Consider the following 26,665-nt stretch of genomic DNA (forward strand, 5'->3'; position numbering starts at 1 on the left):
AGTGATGTCAAGCCATGTGCAGACGAAAAGCTCACGTTATATGTTATATTGAAGTAAATTAAATATATTATAGTAAATTTTTAATTAAAAGTTATCGATGTCGTTCAGAGTTAATTGTATACAGAGTGGGTATTAGGGCATCCAGAAGGGACGGTAAGGTAGTTAGAGTCTAGAAATGATTTAACAATGAAGAAAGAAATATTATAGACAATAGACACGGGCTCGGTACGTAATATATCTTAATATAAGTTATTTGAGCACGTTTGGTTCAGGGTTAGGAATGTTGGAAGGAAAATAATAAGAATTTAAAAATACATTTATTTTTAATATTTAACAAATATCGTTAAAATATCACATAAAATTGATAATTTTATAACAATGAATATGTAACACTTGTCGTATAATATAGTACCTATTATATTTTTCTGATTCTTCACCGGTTCAAGAGCCTAGTAAATATGGGCACATTATGTTTAGGAACCGAGGGTTGTACCACAAGTTAGAATATTTAGCACGCTTCCACTCATACATTATCTTAGAGCTTTCTCGTCTCTGAGAAGCGGAGTGATCAGTCTTAAGGATCGCCTTCACCGCAAACATACGAAACTAGTGTTTAAGATATTGCTTCGTAGGAAGACACTGTCTAGAGTTACGTTTCAGTGAGCACTCGTTGTGGAATGTTATAATTCTTACAATATATCCTCACGCAGCGCTCGGAGCTCGGCGCCGGCGACGAACACACCTCATAAAATATAATATATCCCTATAGAACTTACACGTGCCCACACGAACAACTTTACTTTAAAATTTGGCAAAATCCTACCAAAATATATATCACAATATAAAATAGCACAACAATCATTCAACATCACAAACATGAAACACCAGCGCGCTCCGGCTTCTATGGGCGTCCTTCATCAAGGATCTGGTAAATAAAATTATCACTAAAAGTAAGGCACGTCGTATACTCGTACAGTATGTACAGGGGACGTTCAGTCCGGATCCTTGGAAAAGTAGTGTATCAGCGCCTGCAGGGTGGGGATCGGCTGTTCCAGGTAGCGGGGCGAGGCGGCGGCGCCGGCGGAAGGGGAGGGGGGCGCGGCTCACAACAGCGCGTGCGCGGGCAACAGGCGCACGGCGGCGGCCCGCGCTCCGTCCTCCGCGCTCTCCCACGCCAGCACAGTGCCTTCCGCGTAGCACGCGAACAACAGCTGGGAGTCGCAGCTGAAGGTCAGGCTGCAAATAGGAGACATCGGCTAGACCGGCTCTCGAGGGAGTCCAAGACTGTTTATAGTGAGTTAAGTTACTAAGTGAAGTTACCTGAGCAACGGGTGAGGGCGCGCGGGCGGCAAAAAGGCGACGGGGCGCAGGTCCCAGGACGAGAACAGCCGCACTCCGCCGGTGGCCAGCCCGACCGCCAGCACGTTGACGCTCACGCCCTCCGGCGCCAGGGAGTAGCACGCGCACGTCACCGGCTCCGACACGCGCACGCTTCCTGTGGAATGAGGGGCTTTGGAATCGTTTCGCGAACGAGGAGCGCGCTCCGGAGACTGTCTCCCACAAATGACACTCACCGACGAATCTCGCGTTGACTGTGTGCACACGGACCAGCGACCTGTACCGGTAGGAGCTGTCCCGCTCGTACTCGCGGTTGTCGCCGGAGCCCGCGCCGGGGGGCGGCGGCTCGTGCACCGTGGCCACGTCACTCAGGGTCTCACTCACGGCCACGCACCGCACGGGCAGCTGGTCGCGGTTGGGCAGCGTGCGGATATAGGTCAGTCTGGAAGGAGGGAGGCGGTCGACCCGTTATATATCAGACATACATTGGATACGTAAAATGTAAGAAGAGGAACGCACTCATTGAGGTCCCACAGCACGACGACGCCGTCGACGCTGGCGGTGACCAGCAGGCTGACCCGGGGGCACAGCGCCAGGTCGGCGATCGGCGCCGAATGTGCGTGAAGAGCGCGGTGAGCGCGGGGCGCGGGCCGCAGCGCCAGCACGCGACCCGACGACAAGCCCAGGGCTCCGACCGCGCCCCAGCTACCGCCCGCGGCCCCTGCCTCCGCACACCCCGCCACCGCCACCACGGACTCCAGGGTCGACACGTGCAACATCAGCTCCGCCGGACCCTCCCGCCGACGACGCAGGCGCACCGCGCCGTCCGCCGGGACCCACCACGCCGCGCACAGAGCCTCTCCCGACGCACCACTCGGCGCTACGGCCGATAACGGGGTCAGGTCGTCTGTTAACACGTGCGGACTTGCGTTTAGTTCGGTCGGACCAGTCGGACTGAATCATGAGCTTTATTCCGTAGACTCACCGTCTAACACCATGAGCATACTAGTTTTTTGGCATGCGGCGACCGCGCGGGGATGCGCGAGGCGCTGCAGTCGTACGGCCCCGGGCAGGGAGCGTCGGGCCACGACTGCGGGCGGTGCGCGCTCCGGTGAGCCACAGTAGCGTCCCCAGCGCGCGCCTTCCACGCCGTCCCACACGCCGACGGCGTCCTGGCGCGGCAGCAGCTCGGGTGCGCGCTGAGGGTGAGGAGTGCGGAACAGTTGGCGGGGCGCCTGGCCGTACGTCCGCACCATGGCCGCCGCCGCCGTACGGTCCAGCTCGTCCTCCAGCGATGACGGGTCGAAGCCGTAGTACGTCTACAATGGAGAGCAAGTCGGGGCTGAAGAGAGAGGCGACCGAGGCGAGAGACGGAAGAGGAGAGGACACTCACGCAGGCGGGGAACACGTTGATGGCGTCGATGGCGGCCTGGCCGGTCTGTTTGTACCCGAACACGAGGTCGATCCACAGAGGAAGCCGCTCGGCCACCAGCGGCGCTTCTAGAGCCTGGCGGTGCACTAGCGTAAAGAGCCGGGCGTCCGCCGCCCATTGCGGCAGCTCCACGTCGTCGACGCGCGCCCCGCACTGTCGCACGCCAAGCGCCAGGCCTTCCGTGTTATAGAACAGCTCCGGCAAGTAGAACAGCTCCGGAATTAGCTCCTTGACGTCGGTGGGTGAGTCCTGGGTGATCAGGCGCCACGTTGTCGCCAGGGAGTGGAACGTTCGGTCCGGCATGTCGAAGTTGTTATCTGAAAACGTACAGCGGAGAATAGAAGACTAAGGAATGTATGTCTCGGATTGTTCGTCTTTTTGAAGACGAAAGAAAATAATGAGATCTAAGATTTTCGCGAGTATTCATTTAAACGAAAGAAAATAGCTCACCCTGATAGTTAATGAACAGTTCAGTGAACGGTGACAACCGCACCAGGTAGTGAAGGACCCCGCCCGAGTTAGAGTACAAAGAGGCGTAGTGATGAGCTTGGCGAGACACCAAGGGGCTGCAACCCTCGCGACGGGCCGCCTTCAGGTCCTGGGAATGAGAAGGATTAGAAGGTCATAAACATAAGAAAGAATGGGCGTCGCTCTAGTCGAAGTACTTACATTATAAGTGAAACTAGTATTTTTCGGATTTACTACGCGGATTTTATTATTTAAAAACTACATAATCCTGACGTTTCGGTTACTTTGCAGCAACCGTGATCACGGGCAGACGAGGTGTCACCTCGTCTGCCCGTGATGTAGTTTTTAAATAATAAAATCCGCGTAGTAAATCCGAAAAATACTAGTTTCATTTAAATGAATACTCGCGAAAATCTTAGATCTCATTACATTATAAGTGTTTATGTAGTGTTGCTCCCTGTTCTTGTTCTGGACAGCCATCGGTTTGCTGAGGTCGCGGAAAGACGCGGGGTCCGTCAGGTCTAATATCTTAGATGCGTAGTCCGCGATGACGAAGGGCAGCACCGGGTACTGCATTAGGTCATTGTAAGAGCGCCCGGCGAGTCCGTTCAGTATCATGAGATACTCCCAGTTCGTGATGGCCCCGGAGCGCCACTGCTGTACGGCCTCCGCCAGCGAATCCCGGTCGCCGGGTGGTGGTCGATGAGCCCGCTCCAGCTGCTGCAGGAACATGGCGCGCTCCGCCTCGTCCGCAAAGGCCAACAGAAGCGCGCGGCCGCAGCGCAGGAACAGTTCCAGTGCTCGTTCCTGCAGGCACCAGCGCCGCGTGGCTACCCGTCGCAGCGCTCCCAGCGACCAGCTGCCGCCGGCCGCCTCCCCTCCCATCCCCGTCTCCGCCTCGCTCTCGGCGACGAAGTGCAAGCACCGGTCGGTGAGCAGGAGCTCGCCCGGCGTCTCCCGCGCCACCGTGACCCGCAGCACGCGCGCCATGTAAACCACGGTCTCGCTGAGCTGCAGACGAGCCGCCAGCCCGCCGCGCGCCCCCGCTCCCAGCACACTACGCAGGGGAGGCGGGCGACTGGCACTCTCTGGAAGAAGGCAGCCCTTCAGTACTAACACTAACAGAAACAGCGCCGGGGACACCAGTCCGACCCTCACCGGCCTTGTGTCGGTGCTCCGGTTTCAAGAAGCGCGGCGGTATCCTCAGATGCGAGCGCCGCAGCCGCACTCGCACTCGCCCGGGACCTTCGGTACTGTCCAGCTGCCAGGCGCTCGGGTATCCGCGCGGACTGTGCCACACGCCTGTCAAACAAATTATACCGCTAATATTCTAGTGGGTGATGTTGAATACAGCGGACGTGTAAGGAAATACCTCTCTCGTGCGTGTAAGAGTCCACGATAGTGCTCCAGCGCGCGAGCGCAGCGGCGTGCTCGGCGTCCGCTCGGCGCAGGTGTTCGAGGAACGATTTGCGTTCACCGTTCTGAGTGTCGACGACCCGGCGGGTGGCCGCCATGGCGCTGTCGGCCAGCGCGCGTGCAGCAGCCTCGCGGGCGAACACCGCCTTTCCTATAGCCGTACGCAGGCGCGGGGAGGCGGCGTGACGAGCTCGTCGCGCTCGGTCCGCCTTCAACAGCCGCTCGGCCTCCTGCAGCAGCGCCGGGCCCCTCACGCGCTCGGCCAGCTCGGCCTGGGACCCCACGGCCCAATCCCGAGCCCAGTCCGTGATGGCTAGCTCTACGGCTTCCTCGCCTCGCTCCGCCGACAGGTGGATATTTTGCACCAGGGTCAGCAGATACACCGACAGCTGAGGAACGTCGCCCGCAGAACATTACTATATATGTGCAGGTGAAGTACAGGGTGTTACTATCTGTTTATTCAGATCATAACTTCTGCGACAGTCGGAACAACAATAATCCGGGAATGAGATAACTCCTCCGTTAACCTTTGATTTTGGAACCGAAATTGTGATTAATCATTAAGCAAGTTCTATCATCACAGGTGAGTGTTATTGAATAACCTGTGAGGTGATAACTGTTTGGTGGCTTTTGTGAAGCTCGCCGTGCAAGCTGCTCCACCGATAAACTTTATGAAACTTTTGTCGATCGAGTGTTCCGGATCGCGAGAAAATGATATCATCTCGATGTATGTTCGGTAGATTGCGTACCTTTCTAAGGGCGGAAGGGTCTTTGTATTTGGGTGCCAAAAACCGAAGTGCGGGCGCCGGCGCGTGGTACAGGGCGCGCAATAACCGGGGCTGCAATGGGCGCGCGGCCGGGGCCGGGGAGGCGGCCCACCAGAACAGTTCAGCCAACGAAGCACCAAACTCGCCGCCGGCTCCGCCGCCGAACAGTCGCGACGCGCCGCCGGCTGCCTCGCTGCCGCCACCACACACTGGCAACTCATGCTCGGTTAATATCGCAACCTCGTGTAGAGGGTCACAGTGTCACCTCTCGTCCGTTTGCATGACTCACCGCCCAGCAGCACAGACAGTAAGCGGTCCAGCAACAGCGCGTCCGGCAGCAACGCGTGGTGCGGAGACCGCCCCGTGAGGAACGTGACGGCACGTCCCGCCACGCCGGCCAGCCGAGAGCCCGCGTCGCTCTCCGTGCGGGAACCCTCTAGAACTGTATCCGAGACGGTTGTAACGACAGATCACTCACCGAGTACAGCGGTTCCAGCCTAATCCTTTATAATTACCATTGGTGAAGTAGTTGGTGGCGCGCGGCTGCTGCTGCTGCTCCCTCAACCGTCTTTCCAGGTAGTTCAGCTGCGCGAGGTACAGGGTCGTCTGTGCGTCCCGAGCCACGACCTGACCCGGGGCGCCACCCTCCCTCCCCCCCTCCAGTCCGCACTCGCATTCGATGTAACGCAACATGTAGTGCATGTCTATTATAGTCTAAAAAATGAAAAAGTAGTAATGAATGCAACGAACACCGTCCGGCCAGTAGGAACTTAGGATCTGAGAACACGGACCTGCATGCTGTGGTTTCCGGCCAGCACTTTGAGGGCGAGTCTGCACAACAAGTCGTATAAATCTTCCAGTAGAAGGTCTCGGCCCTCGAAGCTGCCCTCCTCCAGACCGACGTTACGGATGGAGCGCACTATCACCTCCACGATCGCCACCTCATTCAAGGCCCTCAGAGACGACTGAGACCGCAGAAAGAGGATTGAGTATAAATGAGTACAACATATATATATATATTATGAAAAGTTATGGGACTCACTCTGTCGACGAGGCGTCTCATCAGTGCTACCACATTGTGTGCTAGCGGCACACACGGAGCCCTCACACACAGCGGCAACAAACACAGGAGCGGAGGACTGCGGCCACACGCCTCTTCCGACCACGACCACGACTCATCCTGCAAACAGACACGCACTCAACACTCGGACCCACGACCTACACTACGACATCCGAAAAGAACAGGACACTCACATCGAGCTGGTCCTCGAGAGGCACGTCCCGGTTAGTGAGCAGCACGGCGCACGCTGTCACCAGCTCACGGGACGCGGGGTACAGGGAGATCTGTGAGGAGTTGACGGGTCAGGTGAAACAAGACACTAGGATGGTTTGCGTAACGCCCCGTGGGGAAATACCTGGTTGGCGAGGTGCATATACGTGTAGGGCGGCAGCGGGGGAGCGCCCGGCCGCTGAAGAGCGCACATCACGCGCACGACAGCCGCGCGCACCCCGGGCGCGGCGTGGTTGGCGAGCACCACCACAGTCTCGGGTGGCACGGCGCCGGCCATCGCCAGCGCTAGCTGCTGTTCGGGTAGCGCCGCCAGTGCGTCACGGAGCAGCAGCAGCAGGCCACCACAAGCGCGCCAGCCGGGTTCCGCGCCCGCCAGCAACCGCCGCTAGACACAACGAACGACCGAGATCATGACCGCCGCTACTTCCGCTATACAAGAAGTGCTAAGTACATTACCACCAGTCCTACCTGTTCATAGATGGCGCTGGTGTACAGGTCGATGGTGGTGCGGCTCGCGTCGTCCTCGTCCACCAGGACGTACTCCTCGGGCGGCTCCTGCTCGTCTTCCTCGCCCTGGCCGACGCCCTCGTCTTGGTCCCCTGTACTCTTTTCTATAATAAAGCCATTATTAACATTTCCCATGTCGGTAATCCTCGTATCAGTTTTCACCTCAGTACTCACCGGTCACGTCGGAATTCTCCGAAGTCGACGACAGCTTCTGTCTGAAATGAGAGCAACAGAAGCCAATGAATGTCTCTGTTGTGTTTTCACTGAGACAGTCGAGACGAATAGTTTTCCAAAATACGTAGTCGTTTCGCATGTCATAGTCTAAGAGTTGTCACAGCGCGTTCACTCACCGACTCTGTTTTATCTGAGCATTCAACATTCCCTTCATCTGCTTGGTGTTGTCGGGACCGTTCTCGTGGTCCGACTCGCGACTTTGAGCCGCATCTCTCAGTTCGTTGGATTGGTTATCGTTCGTCACGTCCTCGTTGGAGACGCTGGAGGAGCTGGACCTGTCGATGGCGTCGTGTCGCCTGCGGTCGGTCGTGACGGTCGAGGTCCTCTTCCCTTTGCTCATGAAGTTCAGGAAGTTAAAGTCGCTGGTCTCCGGCGTGTCGGCCGACAGCAGGAAGTAGAAGTTGGCCCGGGAATGTGTCACGAACGTGTCACTGGCCTGTTGGAGATAACTTATTTATTTGCGATGCTTACAGACATCGACCAAACAATAATTTTTGCAAACTTGTACGTGACCGAAGCTGACCATAAAACTGTTAGTATCACAGACGAGGTACATGCTGGACCTGACGGATGACACAGGGAGTAGGACGTTTTCTACGTTAAAATCATGTTGTAACATGCGATAAATATTTGCAAATGTTCCTAATGTATATTATTAGCTCCGATGGCACAGCTATCTGCAGAGTTATCAAATAAGCAAAGTGTAGCAGCTGCAGAGATCTTTGGCTGTCAGCGATATACTTGGTGCATGAGCAGCAGGAAGTCGGCCAGCAGCGCTAGCGGGGGCAGCGCGGCGGAGGGTCCCGGGGCGGCGAGGAGCGCCCGCACCGCTCCCACCAGCGCCGTGCTATCGGCCGCGGAAAGTGCCGGGCGCGTGCCGACCAACAGACGCTCGCGGCACGCCGTCAGCAGACGATGCAGCAGCGCGGCGCGCGCGGCCTGCCCGCCATTGAAGGAAGCGTGCCGGTGACGTGCGTGTAGCAAGGAGCACACGCACGAGAGGCATAGGGACCAGCACGAGCCGCGCCACCGACAGCCGCCCCACTCCCACACCACCTCCTGACGACGACATACAATAATAGCACTTTATGTTCCTCTGGCCCAGTCAATATTTGGCTACTCTATCGTGTGGTGTGGTCGTTCACCTCGTCCGTGTCGAACTGCCTCCAGGCCGACATGAGCAAAGCCAGGTAGCGCGGCTCCAGCAGGATGCTGTCGTTGTCGTCCAGCACGGTAACGGTGCTGCCGTTGAACGTCATGATGGAGCTGCTGCACGCCTCGTCGAATATCACCTGGAGAGCAACATTCTTACTGTTCATCAATAATACTGAAATAGTGTGATATAATGTTGTGATGTGAACCTTGAGCATGTGATGTGTGATCTTAGCCGGCGGCGCGGCCAGCACGGGCTGCAGCAGCGGCAGGCCGTCCTGCAGCAACACTGCGTGAAGACGAGCGTCAGAGGCACACGCCCGCAGCGTCACCGCCAGCGCGCTCGCCTGCCACCGACCCTCCGCACCCAGCTCCACAACCTGCAGCACACAGCACGTCACACACACACACACACACACGGACACACTCGGACACACGCACGAACACACGGACCCTCGCAAACAGGTACAGAAGGGGCTCCACTCCTCCTAGCTCGAGGAAGGCGGGCGCGAGTCCTCGTCTCTGGTCGACGCGGGGTGCTCCCGCCCACGTGAGCCGCACGGCACCCACCTCCCCGCCGACGATCCCCGCCCCCGCCCCCGCTGCCCCGCGACCACCCCACGCTGGAAGCACACGAGCATTCCGTTAACTACAAAATCTCATCTTTTAGTATGCTCGCTGGCCGTGAGAGCGTCACCGTTGGGGGTTCCGGGAGACTGGTGGTGCAGCTGCATGACGTCAGGCGCGTGCGCAGAGAACGACAGTAAGAGGCCGTCGTGCAGCTCGCGGAGAGTAGAGCTGGAGATCTCGTACACCTGGAGAGACGAGCTTATATTCAGAGTGACTCGTACAGTTTATTATTTTTTCTTGTGTTCGAATAAATGGCTTCGTCTCTTAGCGAGGTGCGGAGAAGGTCCATAAATATTTCCCTCTCTCTCACTCTCAGACACCGGTCTTTTTTAATGGATATATATTCTTTCTTTTCATAATCGTATTATATATATTATATATATATATAATGTTAGCTACACCCTAAGCTGTTCTGAAGGTAAATGATTTCAGTAGCTGGTTCGACTTGGTTTAATTTAAGTCAGCACTCATATTTGCTAGAAAAAGGACAGCTTTTAATTCGAAGCAAGTCTATTGATTCAACCCTAACTCCGGAAGGTGAGCGCCGTTCCGGGGTGGATGGAATTATTGAACACTCACCGAGTCCCAGTCGACGTCCATCTCGATCAGCTCCGGGCTGAGGATGGAGGGGAAATGTGCGTTCTCGCAGGGAATCTGTAATATATAAAAAGATTCAATAAACATCTGCCGTGCCTCGCAAGTCACATTACACGGCTCCTTCATAACCTGGCACGGCAGGTCCGGCGGGTGAGCTGCCACATGCAGCGCGCCGCCCGCCCTCAGCGACCCCGTCCGCCACACTCTAAGCGAGGACATCATGAGCGCGCCGCCTCTGGCCGCCGGCCCCGGTCCGCGTCCCGCTTGACCCAGCAGCAGCGTGGTGGGGGACGGCTTCCGCACCAGGATACCCTGCAGAGGCAGCGACATGGTCTCGCACTCGCGGCCGTCGATGTACAGCGTCACCTTATACAAGATACGTCATAAATGACATTTCATTTCCTAACACCGACCTCACATCTGCCGCAGTCCTCGTGGCCCACCTGTATGTGTATCCTCTTTCGATGAACGCGCTCGCTGACGTTGACGGCGAGACAGGTCCAGATGTCCCCCGGCACGCGCGCGACCCCCCGCGAGCCGCTCACGATCTTGTATCCGGAGGAGTCCGGCCGGGTGAGACGGATCGTGACTTCGCCTGAGACATAGCGACATATTACAGGCTTATAGGAGCGACTTGGCCAACTGAAGCAGGGAGATCCGGCTACTCACCATTGGCGGGACTGATCCACAGCTCGAACATGAGCGAGTCGTGGCCGATGGAGACGGCGTGCAGAGACTCCGCCTCCGGACTGGTATCGTCCACCCCCTCCACTGGAATATACTTTAGTCAAAGTATTGATTTAGGTAAGATGTGTGCGTGCGTGTCTGTATTGAGTGTCATATATACCGATTGCGGTCTCGAGTCTTATCCACATAGCGAGGGCGAACCCCTGCAGCCAAGGAGCCCAGCCGGCCGCCACGACCGCCCGCCCGGCGCTCGCCGCCCACGACGACCACTCGCCTGAAACGACGGACGGCGGGATCAAATGAAGACCTCGTTATTTGTTAAAGTATCGAGCGGGACAGCGACCCGTCACATCTCACCGGCTCTTATATGTTCCTGGCGTATCTTCCTCGCGCTGATCTCCGCCTGCTGCCGCGGCGAGGACCCCACCACGTCCTCCAGGAACGGTTCCTCTGAGAATATCAAGTCTACAATGAGTCTCGCGGATGCCGGTCATGGCCGGCGACCGAGACAGGATACCAACCAGGGTCGGGTCGTATGGGAAAGGCTAGCGAGGTGTCCGGCGTGTGGCGCTCGGCGGCGGCCCGCGAGCACATCCGTAGCAGCGCCGGGAGCAGCAGCTCCAGCGGAGGGTCGGGCGCCGCCAGCGGACGCAGCACGGCCGCCAACTCGCACGACGACACGCCCTGCACCGATACCGCCTCTACCAGCTCCAGAACGCTGCGCTGCAGTTCTAAACAAGACAACGATTATGGAGCACCGGGACGACGAGACGAGCGTTCGTGTGTGAGTCTCGTAGTGTACCTGTGTACTTCGTTCGTCGAGTCTCGAGTAGCCTGGCGGCGGGCGCTCCGCTGCCCAGCAGTCGTAGCAGAGCACCCCCCGCGCGGGTCGCCGAGCCCCCCGCAGCCCTCGCCCCCCAGGCTCGCGCCAATCCCCCACAGACCCGCGCCACCTCCGTGACCCCGGCGCCATCGTCCGCCTCCTCGTCTTCTTTCGTTGTCTTCTCGTCTTCTTGCAGTAGTCTGTAACGTAGACACATGGTTCTGATGCAGCGGTTTGTTCCAAGCACTGTTCTATTTAATACAACGTGGCCGAGGTGTCTTCGCCGAGTGTGTTGGTGTGTTCAGTGTTCAGGGTGAGCTCGTGATACACACATACTTGTCTATGAGCTGCGATATGACGTCGACGACTATGAGACACAGCTCGGGGTGCGCCGGCTGCCCTGCCAGCTCGCCCGCAGACTCCTGGCACTCCAGCCTCATCAGTTCTTGAGACCTTAAACTGTCATCTGGAACAACGTCGTCGTCAAAAGATCGTCGACCAGTCCCGCGTGTTTCAGGACGTGTGTTTAATGATCACAGTTCCCACTAACCTGATACTTTATTCAACACTGACAACGTGTCCGAGTACTTCCTCGACTTCACGGTAGCGTCATCTTGTTTTCCGTTCTCATTGTCCGCCTGAAGTCAGAAGGTCGTGTCACATGTGACTGGTAGAATATAGACTGGTAGAATAGTCTTACAAACAATAAACAGCAATAAGAAGGCCTCATTAAATTGAAGAAGCTATTGAGATAACAATGTTTTTGAACAAATTTTCATTTGAAAATCTTTAGAGCGGCGGCGACCGGTTGAGTTGGATATACAGTTAACTGGTCCGCCATGTTGGATTTAATGTGACGTCACTTTATATCCATGTATCGTAACAGAGACTAAACTTCAGAAAGTTTATTCAGACAGGTTAAAGACTTATCGTAAGATGTCCTCGCAAAGTTTGAAGCTGGCATATGTACATCCAGCGAGGCAGCGTGAATTAAATAACAACTTGTTACGGACGGGCCTACTCAAGTCCTTATTGTGTTATACATGTGACACTTCACAGCCTGTGACTTGTGCCGGAGATATGTTCTTTTCGCTATCACATAAAAGCTACCGAATGGAATTATAACACGTTTTATTGAAGACAATATTTGAGTATAAGCTCAAGAGAATTTTAGAGTTCTTGGAACAGATTAAAACAAAAGAAAAAGTAATTTATTTTGTTACTAAAAACCAATGATATACATTCATGTTATGTACGTGTGGTAGACTTGTTGACATAATATATATACTATAAAACCGTGTCAGTGGAACGAAGGGAACAAGCGGAATGTAATTAGATATTAATATTCTCAAGGACACAGCGCTCAAGACTGCACTGTGACAGTGAACTTGCCATCTCAAGATAAAACTCACCTTACTTTCCTGTAAAACGATCGCCGAACACAGTCCGCGGCCCAGGTGTGATCATACAAGTATAAGTATTATGTGAAAACAAATAATTAAAAAAAATACTAACTATAATATAGCTTCCTGAAGATATTTCCATTTACATCAAGAGCGGTTTCTCAAGACATTTCGTTCAGACGAATTAATATATTGACGCGGAATACGAATAGATAAAACGTTGTTAAATTGAGACATGAGATATGTGTAACGTTACACACAGACGTAACATGTGACTATCATCAGTGACATCACTCACAAACCAGTCCAACAAATATTATGGATTAGACAAAGATCGGACAGATAACATAATGATTGTAACCATGGCTGTAGGAACAAAGGTCTGATAGATGATAGACAAAGAAACATTAAGAAAAACGGAGAGAAGTTCGTGATCATTGTAATAAATAACAGTGGAGATCAGACACACGGACTACAAAGATGTGATAAGGCACTGTTAACAACAGGTGCCAAAAGACAATTCATCACTGAAACAACTGGAAAGATTAACGCGATCAGACATCACGTACTGTCGATCATGGCACACATGCTGGAACACGACTAGCACATCACTAATATGTGTAACACAAGTCTACAAGAGAACCTCCGCAGGCCGCAGTGAGGGAGCGCGCCGTCTGGAGACAGGATCAGACGGATTATCGTAACGTTGTTAAGATCCATTACCAAGCTTCAATACCTCTACACGAGGTAAGGCCGGAGTTCTGTTTGAGAAGTGTTCGAATGTATCGTGAGTATATGGTCACCTCGTATCCATCTGGCGGAGTGGGGCTTCGCTCCCGGGGGGCGCTGTCCTCGCTCAGGGAACACTCCGAGCTGGTGGTGGACGGGCAGAACAGAGGCGGCATCTGATACAAGACGAAAGAAAGATACATCACGAAAGATGCTGCATAACGAACACGTGAGTCGGTCGGCTGAAGTGAATTTAAGAATTTGAATGGCTATCACTGACGGATCCTAATGATATGATCAATAAGGTAAACCAAAATCGGAACATACAACGCAAAAATAATCGAGGATCCTGAGATATATGATACAATAAGTAAACAAATACGAAAACCAGCGATCAGGTACAGTTAGTGTGAGATAGTAAACACGAGCCATTGCCAGATAACCATCCCTTAAAAAAACAAAAATATTAGTAACGTAACAAGCACAGGCAGTAAAATATTTTAATGCACCTTATTGAAACAAAAATCCTTTCGTTTATACATATTATATATTTAAGTAAACACGAGCCCCACTCTTTTTGACTCAATGTCTTATATTTGAAATTTAATTCAAGTGTGAGCTCAACTTTGTTGTGACGTTAAAAGCTCTTATAAGATATAATTATACATTCGTTATTGATTTTAAAAAATATTGACTCGATTCGGCGAAAAATATTTTTGCTTGTGTAGACAAGTCTTAAATAATAGGTTAGAAAGAAGTATGATGAGTTTGTTCCGTTGATAGGTGAGTTTGTATGACATATATAATATATACTAATAATGTCAATAGACGAGCTCAGTTCATAAATCTCATTAACGTAAAAGGATGATCCGAGGCGAGGCCGCCACGGACAAACCTCAAGCCAACTTATATCTAAGGTAATATTATCATTTACTCCCTCCGCTCGCGAGCTCTCCTCGCTGGCTGCTTCTGACAAGCTATGTTTAAAACTTGAGACAAGAAAGTATCGATGAAAAGCGATGATCGATTCGTTTGGTTGTATTACTTATAGTTTTCAGAAAATTATAACTACACGCACATCTACACCGATTAAGGTACAGTGAGGTATAATGGGTACCTACTTTCGAGTTTTTAATTACGATTTACGACGTCAAAATTAAAAGCTGAAACATATTTTTGATATAATTTAATAATATGTGAAGCCTGGTTCGTGTGATATATATATATATATATATGAAATAACATCGTCAAGGTCGACATTTCCAAATTCGTCATAGACAACTTGAATAAAAAAAAATGTAATATATTTGGTGGATCTTTCATCAATGACTGTGTTTGTCTGTGAGTCGTGTAGACGAGACGAGGGACTACGCAGACTCGTCCGTCGCTGGTGACGGCCGGAACCCATTTTCCAAAACCTGCCGTTGCTGTACTAAACTGGTCGAGGTCTAAAACAGCTGTAAGAATATATGTTTATAACCGATTGTGCATATTACGTAAATATGCATTTTTAACAAATAAAAATGTGGTAATATCGCTCTGAGTTATAGCCGATGTTAATTATTGAAGCGTGGTCTCTCATTGGCTCCGCCATGCAAATGCGTTGAAATTAAATTAACATAAAGAAAAAATTAAAAATTAAAAATAAATAAATATCGCGGACTCACTCTCAACGCTTTAAAAACACTCTTTTATACAAACGGGAACATATTTTGGAGAATTGATTAATAAAATCCATGTGCTTATGTACTTTACATATTATATAAAAATAGTACAGTGTATAACAATTGTGAGACACTTCAAACTGTCTGTCCGTGATCACAAATCGTATAAAGTGGGCGAAATGTCGGGAAAAATGAAAAGAAAATCCAAACAATAAAACTGCGTAGTATAAACGAAATACATAGGTTAATTTTATAAAAAAGTTAGTTGTATTTCCTTATAATATTTATATGAGCACGATGGGTGACGAGTCCCCCGGCCTTGATAGTCGCCACACCTACTCTTTTAAATATAACAGCTTTATCTTGATTTTATATAAAGTACTATGTGTATTTTGTTTATCTAGAAAACGTCTTAGAACACTTCTGCAGATTCTAAAAAAATATTGATTCGTTGCATAGGGAATACACACGGGATGTAAAGACGAGGGGGTCTGTTGACTGAGGATCACGTGAGTTCTTTACATAGGAAAATAATCAATTATTGATCTTGTCCGATAATGCGCCCCAGAAAGTACATTGGTGCACTTTATAAATATACCGAGGGATATATTTAGTCACTTTTTATATGGAAAGTTTCAAAGACCTAAGATGATCCGGTGAGGACTGAGGTCGCCTCACTTCATGTTGGAACGATACTAACTAGTCAATAGAGACAACAACAGTTTAAATACATTGTTTATAATAACAGTTAAACAATTAAAGTTATGGAAGAACCGATATTACTTCGCGTTTCCTTGTGATGAAAAATGTTTTAAAACCTACTACTTGTGGAATGTTTTTTTCCACTTAAGGAAGTGTTTCAATTTCCTGCGCGTGTTACGCAGCTATGGTGAAATTGTATTGATCATACAAACATTCATGTAAATAATAATATATATATATACATTTTGTTTAAATTAAACGCTGCTAAAGTTTTCACCTCTTGTAGTACTAAAATTAGTCGGATATTGTAAGATAACTTAGTCAGTATTTCGTGTACAGTGGATCTTGTGCTGAGACCCCGCGACCCGGCGGCCCGCTCATTATAGAACGTTTAAGTAACAAACAAAAAGCACAGTCCGAGGAGACGATACAACAATCCACAGTAACCTTCTAACACAGACATCGCTATTGTATTAGAATAATTACAGTCAATGACGAACGTAATAATAATATATTATCAAAACATATCAGAGACGCGCGGGCGATCTAATTAAATCGCATTTAGTAACAATAACTACTGATGGAGCGAATGCGTTTGACGTCGCTCGGAACTTCACTGCGGACTGTTCTAGTTAATTGCAGCAATTGTTTGTTGTGAGTTTTCTGTTCCTAATGATGTATTAAGTGTACTGAGCGAGGCGGGCCGAGTGTTGACACCACAAACAGGCTTCTAATGACTAGCGTTTTGTAACGCTGACAACAATTCAACGTTACCTAATACCTTATAATATATATCGAACGCTTCGTGCTCTTATAAACTATGTTCGGACTCACAGCGAAGGACACCATCCCCTCCAGAGAAGTCTCCTCCACCCGGGACATGGTGGAACTGCTCACAAGTAACTAACTAACTATTATAAAAACTTAACAAGCGCGTATCACACGACAGTAACACTACAGAATGTACCGACTCGTCTCATTCACTGTTGCAATATACAATATATTAGAAAGTTAGATCTGATTAAATTATAATATTCCGTATGTCGCATCGTACGGTACGTTATCGTGTCGTGACCGGGCCGGGCACGTCCGCGTGTCGCGACGCTCGGACGAGCAGTGAGCCGTGAGAGCCGCCTCTGCTCTGAGACGGACCGGTCTAATAGACTAAGATAGACACACTATAAAAAACTTCCGGTTTATATAAACCGGAATCACAACTACGAAATACGGTTCATTGAAAACACCTAGCATTGCAATATGTGTACACTACGAACGTTTGGTAGTTATAACAGAACACGCGCGCAACGAGCACGAATAAAAAGACTTTGAAGTATATAGGTGACCTTGGAAACGAAACAGAGTCACCCAAAAAAACAAGAGGGCCGAACCTTTTTAGGGTCGATGTTACACACGGGCCAGCGTCTCGATACATTACACGCGGACCGAAGACACGCTTATAATGTAGAGAATTATCTGACTTACATTACGATACTCCTGGTTACTCACCGGAATACTATAGAACTAGACAATACCGCGGCGGCCTCACGTTGACACAGTATTGATGAACATCAACAGACAAACGTACCGTCGATATTGTAAGCGGCACCAAATACACTGGATCCTGTACCATACCTCACCAGCGACTAGCCGTCCTGCCGGCTACATACATATATGTATGTACTATGTATGCATAAGGACATCGAGAGGGAATTCAGTGTGTACCTAGTAAAGGTTGTTGCAGTTATAACGAGATAATGTGTTAAGCTCCGGTCACACGAGATACGCGGCGTTAACAGTTATCATTCATGAATCGTCTCATTAGCATTAAAGATGACTGAAGGAGAAATGAAAACGCTTCGTATGCAGTGTGAGGGTGGGAACTCGGGCTAAGCATACTGATTACGACAAGAAATACGTTTAATACTGCTCTATCGAAGGTGTTGTTTGATGTCAGATGGATGGCTCTGCTCACTATATTGATACCCATATTACAATTTCTTTATTCTTCGTCACCAATATATTTTAAAGATGTAGATAATACTGTATGATATTTAATTTTAAATATTTGTTTGAAATTTTAATTTTTTTTAATATTATTACTTCGCCATTAACAAAGTTGAAATTCCCGGACCCTATAAACTAAGGACATCTAAGACTTTCACGACTATTTATGTAAATAAAACTAATATTTTCGGATGTGCTACTGAAAATTTCCATCTCGTCAGTCTGTGATGACGGTTTGTGCAAAGAGACCGAAGAGCCAGGAGTGTGTAGTTCAAAATAATAAAAAGCGCGTAGTGCATCCGATAATATTAGTTTTATTTTTATGTAAACTAGTTTGTGTTCTAGTCCCGCGCCCGGGCCGGCTCCGTGGCTGCAGTCTTTGGTGTTTCAGAGAACTGGCCACTCTTTTTATAGAGCAAAATTCAATTAAGTTTTTGAGTTGAATACTTCAGATAGATTAAACTTATCAAAACTAAAATTACTGGATAATCTTCTCACTCAACAACTAAACCCGACTCGTAGACGTTTGATATTAATTCTTATTACTCGTTAGCTATAACACTTGGAGACTTCAGATACACTCGTGTATTGGAGAGGTTCACCCGACACAATGTTCTCTCCCGATCTATTGTTTCATTAGTATAAGTACTTGCATACATATTTAAATTATAACAAACACTTTCTAAAAAATTAAGGGCACACAAAACGAACAGTCAAACAAAAACTAGTCCTGGGGACTCCGGATGCTCCTGGAAATATGTGTTATATCTGGAAGGATGAGTGTTAGCGGGAGAGACACGGATTATACGACGGTTATTAGGAGTAGCGTTATCGGTACCTTGATGGGCGTCAGGACGGGCATGGCGTGGCGGGTGCTCGGCCTGGCTAGCGCCACGCCGACCAGAGCGTCACACAGGGAGCGCAGCCCCGGGCCGGAGCCCCCGCGGACGCCCTCAGAGCTGACGCGAGCGCTCAGAGCGGCGCGGACTATAGCACAACTCGTCTCCTTGGATGCCCCGCCGGTCACATCTGGCATCACCACACGAAAACACATCACCGCCGAGCGATCAGAGTTAGAGGGACTTAGGGTGCAAGGCGTGCTTAGCTATATCGTTACAGGACACGCGACGACCGGGGACACGGCGGACATCCGGTCACACGTGTGTTGATCGACCCGCGATCAGTGGAAGTACAAGGCACACTGGACACTAGCACCATACACGATGGGGTCAGGGATCAGGAAAGAAGGGGACATTGACACATGATACCTTGTGGTGTCGAGTGACGCGGGACCGGGCCGGGAATACCTCCTTTATATTATATATGCAAAACATAACAACTTGTAACGGGGACAAGTTGGAGTTATTGGATGTGCTAGTTGATTATAATAACAGAGGCGGGGGAGCGTGGGGCTGAGTGCTGAAGCATGGAGGAGACATCATCTGGTGGAGGTGTGTAGTGGGATATACTCACCGGACACGGCGAACTGAACGGTGACCAGGGCCTCCATCAGCCTCACCAGCAGGCGGTCGGTGGGCGAAGCCGGGGACGGAGACAGCTGCGGCGAGCAGAGGACGTGCAGCACCAGTCGCAGCAGGAAGCAGCTGGCGGACAGCACGCGGCTTGCCGCCTCGCCGCGGAACGACGGGCTGGACACGCACAAGCGGCCGCACGAGCGCCAGAACGTCACCGCGCTCTGCAGCACGCGGCCCTCCGACACGGCCTCGCTCTCGTCCGCGCTCCCCCCGGCCTCCGCCCCACACAGCTCCTCCAACGCTTCCTCCGACAATTTCGGTTTATACACCTCGAAACAGTGATCCGTGACGTCCCGCAGACACTTCAGCAGTATCTGTACGGAGGCCGGCGACTTCTTCTCTCCGAAGCTGGGATACTCTGCGTTCTCCTTCGTCAGCTTGAATATCTCTACGACTATCGCTATCTCGAGAATGGCGCAGCATTGATCCGAAAACTCCGGCAGCGATATCAGTTCGAGGACGTAGCTCAAGCCGCCCTTCTGGATGAACTGCTCGGCGAACGGCACCGTGTTCAGGAGTCCGGCGAATATGTTGAGACAAGAGGCCGTGAGGAAGTAGGCCGACTCCTCCATCTTAATGGTGTAGCGGTGCTTGGATACTATGAACGTCGGGTAGATGACGCTGAACAGAAGCTCGTACTTCATCTCGGAGCGGCAGCGGGGCGTCACCTTCAGCAGGTGGTCCACGGTCGCGTGCAGCACGTCGTCGTGGTTGTCGAGCTGCAGCAGTGAGTTGTAGTGGATGAGGAACGACCACACGCTCCGGCCGTCAACGGAGCCCCCGGGGCGGCGCGGCCGGCCGTCTTCACGCTCGCACACGGCGCAAGGCAAGCGGTCTCCCGGGCGAGGCAGAAGCACACCCGCGCCGAGCTCGCCGTACACCGTGCGCTCCAGCAGACGCAGACACGGAACCGCCGCTCCCTCGTGAGTCAGCATCAGACGCACTGCGCTCTCCACCAGAGATGCGGCCGGGAAACAGCAGCACGCGCCACAGCGCAACATTACACGTAGCAAGCGCGCCCGCAATGAACGACGCACCGCAAGAGGCGGATCCGGCAGCAGCGCCGCCAGTGCCGCATACAGCGCCGCCACACAACACGAGGGTGGCAGCGGTGGTACCCCCGCCTCGCCCAGCGCGTCGTGATGATGGTGCAGACCGGCCGCAACGCGCGCCCTACACCGGCGGTGACGGGGCCGCGGGCAGGCCGCCGCATGGGTTACGTCTCCTCGCACGCGCTTGGCGGCCGTGATCAGACGACCGATGGCATCGATGAGATGTCGCACGGCTCGGACGACCTCGTCCTCGTCCACGGCAGGGATGCGCAGCATGAGCTCTACACACTCCCGCAGCAGCGCACCCTTGAGACACTCTCCGTACAAACGGAACTGGTCGGTGAACTCACGCAGCTTCTCTGCCGAACGACACTGCATCAGAAGACAGTGGAAGAAGGCCGTAATGGAGTATGCGACGCCGAACACGAATCTGAGAAGATTATTGGCTTCGGCCTCGCTGGTTCCCTCCGGGCCGACCTTGACGCTGTACTTGGCGCTGGACTTGCAGACGACATCCTCTAGGACCCGCAGCAACATCGGCAGTATGCCGTTGTGTATGAGTTTCGCGCACAAGTCGGAGTGTACGAGCACCTGATTCAAGGCCACCATGAGCAGTTCCGTCAGCGCGACCTTGACGCTCGACATTTCGAGAGGCTCGTAGACCGTGCCCTGAGCGGGAATGGAACCGAACTGCAGCGAGCACAGGTTCTTGAGCGCGAAGTTGATACACTGCATAGATATCAGCGAGCCCTCGGAGCCGGCCATGCCGCTCTCCGCTTTGCACAAGTCTTGCAAGAGATCCGTTATGAGGATGGTGAACTCGAAGGTGCTAATCTCCGAGTCGATGACCGCCCTGTGCTCCTCGCTCATGAAGTCTTCAGCTTTCGGCTTCACCTTCCTCGGCGAGTAGAACGGGTCGCTGTACATGGTCTGATTGGTGTGCTCGTAGGGCGTTCGAGTCGGAGAGTTGAAGTACTCGAAGTCGTCTTCGGGAGAGCACACCTTTATGGTCATGGATCGGTTTAGGATCTGGAGCTCCTCGTTGGAGTCTCCGGACTCCGACGTTTGATCGAAGTCGTCCGCCGACTTCCTTCTCGATTTCCCTTCGGGATCCATTCTAGTCTGACCGTTGACTTTTGCTCTGGAATGAATGAAATTACAAATTAAACTCGGATCAGTCGATTGTATTTTGTATAAGAGTAATTTGTCGTTTCGGTTACTTGTGTAAGGAGTATCGTAACCGGGATGACTCTCGCGGAACACTTTAAGATTACACCAATCGAATATTATTGCAATAACACGTACCTTCCGACATTGGCACTTCTCTCAGACGAGAGCCACGAGTGGTTGGAGTCCGTGTGGCCGGCCGGTTTCTGTTTGTACCATATACTACAACACACCGAGGAATATTACAAAGTGTATACTCTATAAAGCATTGCTGCTTGGTGGTAACCAAACGACTAATCCCAGCACGGAATGGTTTGATAACTGACCTGTGTGAGAACAGTTCGTGCATGTGTGTAGAGGGTCTGTGGTGAGGGGGGAGGGTCGCCCGCGGCGGAGGAGGGGGCAGAGTCCCGGAGCCGGCCGGGCCGCTTGGGACGGAGCACGTCTCCCCGAACAACCACATCAACACCGAGCTCAGCTGACGACAACACGACAGGCCCTGACGGAGGAATCCAGGTGAGAATATAGTGTGCGTGTGTGTAAGTATATTAGCGACGGGAGTGTGTGTGTGCGGGATCTTTGTGTAGAAAGCGTTCGTGATACAATATTTTGTTTATCACATACATACATACATCTGTTATATAATTATAATAAATTAAACACGTAGTTCATATGTCGTGTCCGCCGTGTTTAACGGAGCGAATGTAATACTATGAGAATATTCCAATGAGGGTCAATACTTCGTACTCTACTAATTTTGATAAATAGAAATTAAATAGCATCAATCACCCCAATGTGAGCAATCTCTATTTTATTGTTTATATATATATAATGTTATAGTTGAATTGTTGTTTGAATTAGGCAGCGATCATTTGGGGGTCAGAGACGTCGTCCGGCGTGGACCCCGGCCCCCGGGCGGGACTGCGGGCGCGGTTATCGAGGGTCGCTGCACTATCTCTCGCTGATAGCGATTTAGATGCACTATACTGACTAACTCAGTTCTAGTTACATAGTATATACGCGGAGAGGTCAAAGATCTATGAATAGTTAATAACGAGTGAATGTATGAACGCACATCGAGGGAATCATTATTGTTATGTAAGGTGTGTGTATCTGGAGAGCGAGTGTAACGTTGCCTCATGATAATAGCACTGATTACGTATTTCGCAGTACTCAGTTATCGTGCGAGCCGCTGTGCAAATATAATATATATATATATATAAGCCAGCCTCGTTGAAATGTTCAAATTAAGTATCCAGTAGAATGAAAGGAAGGTTTGTATGGGCGGGTGAATGATGGGTCGTCATACTACCTGTACTCCGAGCGCCCTCAGCAGTACCAGTCCTCGCCAGGCGGCCCCGCGGAGTAAGTAACGTCGCAGAGGCCCGCCTCCTTCAGACGACTCTGATTAATGAAGCTTATTTCGTTACGGATCCTTCATCATATAAATCCTAACCGATCCTCGTATATCTTAAGGCACGGGATCAGCGAGAGGCGCTGTTATTAATCTATTTATATTCAATAAGATCACGACCCTCACTTTATGATACGGGGTCATTGTTCACACCTTGTCTGAGGTGTCAAAGCATCGTGTGTCCGATGTGATCGCTTCAATTGATTGAATGTCTGTAATGTAACACTCACACAAGGAGCCTCCATAACATATCACTGACCCACTAGAACTACATGATGCAGTTCAACACACCTACGCTGAAACTACATTATATTCTTTCAAGCTTTTTATACTTAGAGGACGACAAAAAGATGACGGACAGCTGGTGGCAGAAGGCTCTCGAAACGTGGTATTACACGTGTTAACGTCTGGGACAAAATGTACCTTGTAAGGAACGTCTGAAGAGGAGTGGTGAAGTAGTGCTGGCGGTACTCGTAGTGAGACATACAGTTTCTAGACACGTATAAATAACGCTCTTTAACATTACAGCAACGAGGAGGTAATACTTAAATTAAAATTAATAATAGAAAATATATAATGAAATTCATGGACGTGAGTTAAGGCGCGAGAGCGGCATTGATAAAATTGATTAAGCTCCTGGAGGGAGGTTTTCTGGATCTTGCAGGGTCGAACTCATTCGTGACGATGGATTTTCCATTCTTGAGTCTGTTATTTAGATGTATCCACTACAACCAGCAAACCACCTTAAAGCATCTCTTCTGTGGAGGTTCTGAGAGTCAAACTGCAGTCTGACACTATCATCTTTCAACGATTTTTTTATGTTAGTTCATTGATAGGGTATAGTGTGTAATGCTATTGAAGACGTCGTAGAACAGTCTGGTCAATGGTCTGTAGGGGATAATATGAGGGTTGTATATCGTCACCTGCGTGATGCTGAGGCGTCCCCAGCGTGTGCTCGGCGGAGGTGACGCGGTGAACACCACACAGCAACTCGCATCCCACGAGCGTCACCACCCCGCTCACAGGACTGACGACATTTACATATTATGAAATTGTAAAGCTACCTACTGCAGTACTCACTCTAAGAGACTTATAACTACCAAAATCCTTTACCTGCTTCATGTCAACCTGATCGGTTCCGAAGATGGAAACGCGATAGAAAAACTGTTTAGAAATTTATCTTGTTCTAAACTAAAATTGTGATAAACATTATGACTTATCTCGAGGTTGTAGGAAGTTGGCAGAATACAAAATCATCAGTCAATGTCAGTAAACGTTATATGGCCTCAGTTCGAATACTTAGCGCTAGTAATAATAACAAGAGCTTATTATATTTATATCCACAACAGACTCGTCGATATTTACCAGAAATCTATCAACTTTTTCTCATCCTGTCCCTTGTTCAGTCGTATTATAAATTCTGCCAGAAAGAGCTCCAGCCATGTCGATTTCTGAAATTACAAAGTTCGAAAATTGCACTGCCTACGAATATTTAATAACAGAGCGAATTGTTTTAACCTTGACGGCCAAAGAGTGTTAACAAAACAATTACAGATAGAAAAATATTGAGTTAATAATAACTGCGTTTCGTGTCATTGATACGGACTGCAGAAATAGCTGATAACAAAGACCCGCCGATTATAATTTAGCATTAATTGTTACGTTCAAAAATCTACTCGACTTACACTCACATTTATGTAAAAAGGTCAAGTAGCCAAAGTGGATAAAATATCTGATGAGATTATATCAATGAGAGACCTATATTTGTAAATACCTCATAAGTCCCCGTCTCCGCCCTGAAGAAGCGGTCCCAGTAGAGTCGCAGCGCGTCCGGCTCCTCCTCGGCCATGTTGGTTTCGCGCCAACCTGACGATTGACAACCGATGAATGGCCTCTCTTATTAATAGCCGGCGATTTACTGGACCCCTTATCATAGCGCGCAGTTCGTATTGTACTCGGCCATGTTGGCAACTCGATAGACGATCATGTTTATGTATACCATTAATAATTCTGCATAATATTATTTATATAAAAAAACGATCTATTTAATATTGTCTGCAACAATTGCCTCAATCAAGAGTTACATCCAGCCAGTTATATCATATAAATATGCATGTACACTTATATAAAACAACTTGAGTACTGATGCAACATCATAAAATCAATGCACTCAGTCAGCGGAGAATTTAAAATGTAACAGACGTACTGGTTGTTTGAGTGTATGTAGTTAGTAAGACCTGTGATGAATGTCGTAAGGAGACTGGCTCTGGATGTTATCTCACTCATTATTGTGTTATCAGAAGACGTGACACTTGTACAAAATATATATAATATATATAAATTGTAGAAATATTAATTATAAGCACAGTTGATAAGGATTTTAAGTTGAACTATGATTACTTGTGAGATATATCTGAATATTATATCATTGTAAAGTAAAGAATGTGTGAAGAGATTAATTTTAAAACTTTTAAAATTTTAAAATTTTAGACATCTTGCATCACATGATCCAAACTTAAAGTAAAACAAAAGCAGAAAAGTTTTTACAAAATGGAAATAGTCAAATATATGCTGTAATATAACGATATAATAGATTTGAATTTTTTCAAAGTCAATACAATACTATTCTTCATATAATATAATCATTTTAACTCAAATATGACATCATATATGACTAAGGTAAAATAATGCAATATTTTTATCTGTTATCAAAATATATTTAAAAACTTATATTTACATAAGATTGATCTAATAATAACAGAAAGTGACTTATTGTAATTACCTCCCTGTTAGAAAGTAATGACTGAAAATATTATTTTTATTATATTAATAAGAAATTAATTCTGTACCCAGCTGAAAGTAGTCTTACGTTTTGAATAATTTATTGATTATAATTGATAAATTTATTAAATTATGCCTAAGAATAAAAAAAATCTACTTAAATGATCCACTGAATATAATTTGAAATGATTTTACAAACTTATGTTTTTTTTTAGATTTTATGTTTCTGAACTTTAGAAAACGGAATTAAAAGACCTACCCCACCACATCACTGATTTAAAAATATATCCAGCGCTGGGTACAAATATCAAAAATGTTTGTAAACTCTAAGAAAGTTTATAACTTACATGTAAGACGTTTTCAAGAAATACCGACAGTGCCTCGTTTTTAAACAGAAATAGTTGTGTATTTATAATTATTTACAAATGGTTTAAACAAAATTCACGAGGAAGCAAGGTAGTTGTCAATAAATTTATTTAATAACATATAAACAAGAGCCAGAATACGTGCAGCAACACACCGCTGCGGAACTGTGCGACATGTCATTGTCTCTGTCAAAACTTTATTATATGTATGAACATTCTCAGCTGAGCTGCTGTCAAAACATATATAGATAATGTGTAGCTTCCATAGAAATTATTTTCACTACACGTGGAGTCCTTTTAAACTCCACATATTTATAACGATGTATTAAGATGAGACACCGTTAATAAATCGTATCATATACATTATAATCGTCAATGCAGTATTGTGTCGCTTAATAAATGAGTTTCTACTATGAGCTCTGTTTTTTTCTATATACATATTAACATAACAATTTCAGAACCTACATTTTTCTTGATATTTATTGACTGTGAAATGATGTGACAAAG

General features: G+C 48.9%; 1 protein-coding gene across 1 annotated transcript; it reads right to left on the minus strand.

Moving 5' to 3' along the window:
* Positions 1–302: 302 nt before the first annotated feature.
* On the minus strand, positions 303–26,286 carry LOC116768829 (uncharacterized). The gene is made up of 45 exons (XM_032659671.2): positions 26,141–26,286; positions 24,787–24,878; positions 24,378–24,463; positions 23,936–24,039; positions 22,911–23,002; positions 21,925–22,097; positions 21,737–21,820; positions 19,318–21,572; positions 18,683–18,873; positions 13,549–13,650; positions 11,893–11,980; positions 11,679–11,808; positions 11,322–11,542; positions 11,041–11,250; positions 10,877–10,969; positions 10,680–10,793; positions 10,502–10,603; positions 10,276–10,427; positions 9,962–10,198; positions 9,815–9,889; positions 9,303–9,420; positions 9,059–9,228; positions 8,815–8,985; positions 8,599–8,745; positions 8,195–8,512; positions 7,570–7,889; positions 7,394–7,434; positions 7,181–7,323; positions 6,837–7,097; positions 6,676–6,765; positions 6,464–6,601; positions 6,213–6,386; positions 5,937–6,135; positions 5,711–5,863; positions 5,404–5,630; positions 4,611–5,043; positions 4,397–4,540; positions 3,668–4,326; positions 3,221–3,368; positions 2,732–3,087; positions 2,324–2,657; positions 1,858–2,245; positions 1,575–1,780; positions 1,321–1,495; positions 303–1,236 (listed from the first exon to the last, which is right to left on the minus strand). Exons 2-45 carry the CDS (start codon positions 24,859–24,861, stop codon positions 1,104–1,106), a joined length of 10,230 nt encoding a protein of 3,409 aa, XP_032515562.2. The 5' UTR covers positions 24,862–24,878; positions 26,141–26,286; the 3' UTR covers positions 303–1,103.
* Positions 26,287–26,665: the final 379 nt, after the last annotated feature.

The sequence above is a fragment of the Danaus plexippus genome, chromosome 4 (genome assembly GCF_018135715.1).
Source record: "Danaus plexippus chromosome 4, MEX_DaPlex, whole genome shotgun sequence".
Taxonomy (NCBI): domain Eukaryota; kingdom Metazoa; phylum Arthropoda; class Insecta; order Lepidoptera; family Nymphalidae; genus Danaus; species Danaus plexippus.

Bases quoted from the DNA above. Each gene is read 5' to 3' on its own strand.
- LOC116768829 (XM_032659671.2), bottom strand. From the start codon at position 24,861: ATGGCCGAGGAGGAGCCGGACGCGCTGCGACTCTACTGGGACCGCTTC. The intron at 24,040-24,377 runs GTAAATATCGAC...AAATGTCGTCAG, and splicing joins AAAAAGTTGATAGATTTCTG to TCCTGTGAGCGGGGTGGTGA. The intron at 4,541-4,610 runs GTATTTCCTTAC...TTTGTTTGACAG, and splicing joins CTCTTACACGCACGAGAGAG to GCGTGTGGCACAGTCCGCGC.